Source organism: Vitis vinifera, chromosome 4 (assembly GCF_030704535.1).
Source record: "Vitis vinifera cultivar Pinot Noir 40024 chromosome 4, ASM3070453v1".
Lineage (NCBI taxonomy): Eukaryota > Viridiplantae > Streptophyta > Magnoliopsida > Vitales > Vitaceae > Vitis > Vitis vinifera.
In genome coordinates, this window is record NC_081808.1 from 9,733,485 (window position 1) to 9,735,687 (window position 2,203).

The 2,203-nt window shown below is 46.0% G+C and overlaps 1 protein-coding gene across 1 annotated transcript; it reads left to right on the forward strand.

Annotated features, from left to right (window-relative positions):
* The first annotated feature begins 1,358 nt into the window (after positions 1-1,358).
* Positions 1,359-1,718, forward strand: LOC109122459 (uncharacterized). The gene has a single exon (XM_019219296.1). The coding sequence runs from the start codon at positions 1,359-1,361 to the stop codon at positions 1,716-1,718; it is 360 nt and encodes a 119-aa protein (XP_019074841.1).
* The last annotated feature ends 485 nt before the right edge of the window (positions 1,719-2,203 follow it).

Sequence of the window (2,203 nt, forward strand, 5' to 3'; positions counted from 1 at the left end):
GCTAACAGGGAAATAAAGAACATCTTGATGAAAGTGGTGAATTCCAACAGAAAGGATTGGTCTATTAGGCTTCATGATTCATTGTGGGCATATAGAACAGCTTATAAGACTATTCTTGGGATGTCTCCTTATCGTCTTGTCTATGGCAAAGCATGCCATCTCCCTGTGGAAGTTGAATACAAAGCTTGGTGGGCAATAAAGAAGCTGAATATGGACTTGATCAAGGCCGGAGAAAAGAGATTTCTAGACCTTAATGAGATGGAGGAATTAAGAAATAATGCTTATATCAATTCCAAAGTTGCAAAACAGAGGATGAAGAAGTGGCATGACCAACTCATTTCCAACAAGGAATTTCAGGAAGGGCAAAGAGTTTTATTGTATGACGCAAGACTCCATATCTTTCCTGGGAAGCTCAAGTCAAAATGGATAGGACCGTTCATTATTCACCGAGTATGATCCAATGGAGTGGTGGAATTATTGAATTCCAATGGCAAGGATAGCTTTAAAGTCAATGGATATCGTCTCAAGCCATTCATGGAGCCATTCAAACCAGAAAAGGAGGAGATCAACCTCCTTGAGCCTCAAAAAGCCTAAGCAAAGAAGGGTTTGCGGGACGTGGTTTACCACAGTCCAAAATTTTTGTAAATTTTATAAATTTTCAAGTTGTTTCCATACTTTTGATCTTAGTTTTTGATCTTAAATCATGTTTTTAGGTGTGTTTTAATCGTTTTAAATGATCCCAGGTGGAAGAAATTTCAAGGAGATTGAAAGAAAAAAAATCGGGTCGAAATCGGAGCCAAAACAGAGCAAAAACAGGGGAAAAACAGAGCTCTGCGAAATTTCACAGAGTGAAGGAAACTTCTGCGAAATGAGCATTTTGTTGCCAAACCATTCCGCAACACTGTAGAAGTCTCTGCGAGGGTATTTCGCAGCTGCGAAAGCAGATTTGGCACACGAGTGCCACTTCGCAGTACAGTAGCATCCATTTGGCAGCTGCGAAACGCATTGCGAAGTGGAAAAGCGTGATTTCGCACCAAAAGTCCCATTCCGCAGGGTATTTCGCAGCTGCGAAAGCAAATTTGGCACACGAGTGCCACTTCGCAGCACAGGAACTCTCGTTTCGCAGCTGCGAAACGCACTGCGAAGTTGCTGCGAAATTGGCGTTTTGTTGCGAAACTTAAACTGACCCTTAGGCTTCCGTTTTTCCTATTTATACCGGTCATTTGAGCTGCGAAAAGGGTTTCAAAAATCAGAGCGCCATTCTCGCAAGCTGTTCGTCTTCTTCAGTGAGCCACGCCGTCCAAGCCTCCGGTCATCTTCTCCGATCAGCAACGCCGGCCAAAGTTCGATAGCCCGAAATGGCGCGAACACGAGGGGCTAAATCTTCATCTCCTTCAAATCGCAAGAAGAGTCTGCGAAAGGAGCCAGTTCCAAATTCTGCTCCAGAGCCTTCGCAGCCGAAAGCAATTCCTCCCCCGGTGAAGCCAGCGCCGCCAAAGCCTCCAGCAAAACGATACCTTACCAGGTCGGGAGGTCGGCCATTGCAGAAGAAACCTAGGGTGGAGAGCTCAGAACCCATCGATTTGACTGAGCAATCTCCAGAGCCTTCACCAATTCCATCACCGGTTCCAACTCCAGTGCCGTCTCCAATTCCCTCGCCAAGTCCCCTGCCAGTTCCATCGCCGGTACCATCTTCGGCGCCGCAAGAAAAATCTTAGGAGCCTTAAGCGCCACTTCCTGAGCCCCAAATTCCATCCGAAACAGCTCTGGAAGAAGTAATCCGGAGGCCAATGCTACCTCAACCCCCAATTGAGGGAAACTTGGATTGTCGAACATGACCATTCCATTCCGAGCTATGCTTCGACTTACTGGCATTCAGAGTGAGGTCGGAGCTTGCCCAATCATTCCAGCTGCTGACAAGGTACCATATGGAGCATCTGCTAGCTCCAAGAGACTTTTTCTATCCCCGGATAGTCACGGATTTCTATCAATCCATGACAACCAAAGAGGTCAGAAATCCAACTTTAATTCATTTCGTTATCGATGGGAGACATGGCATATTGGGAGCACGACATATTGCTGAAGCCCTGCAAATTCCCTTTGAGCCAACCCAATTCGATAATTTTAGAGCTTGGGCAAATCCTACTGAGCTAGAGATGGTGCGCACCCTTTCCAGAGGAGCTGCAAATCGATCACATCTGCT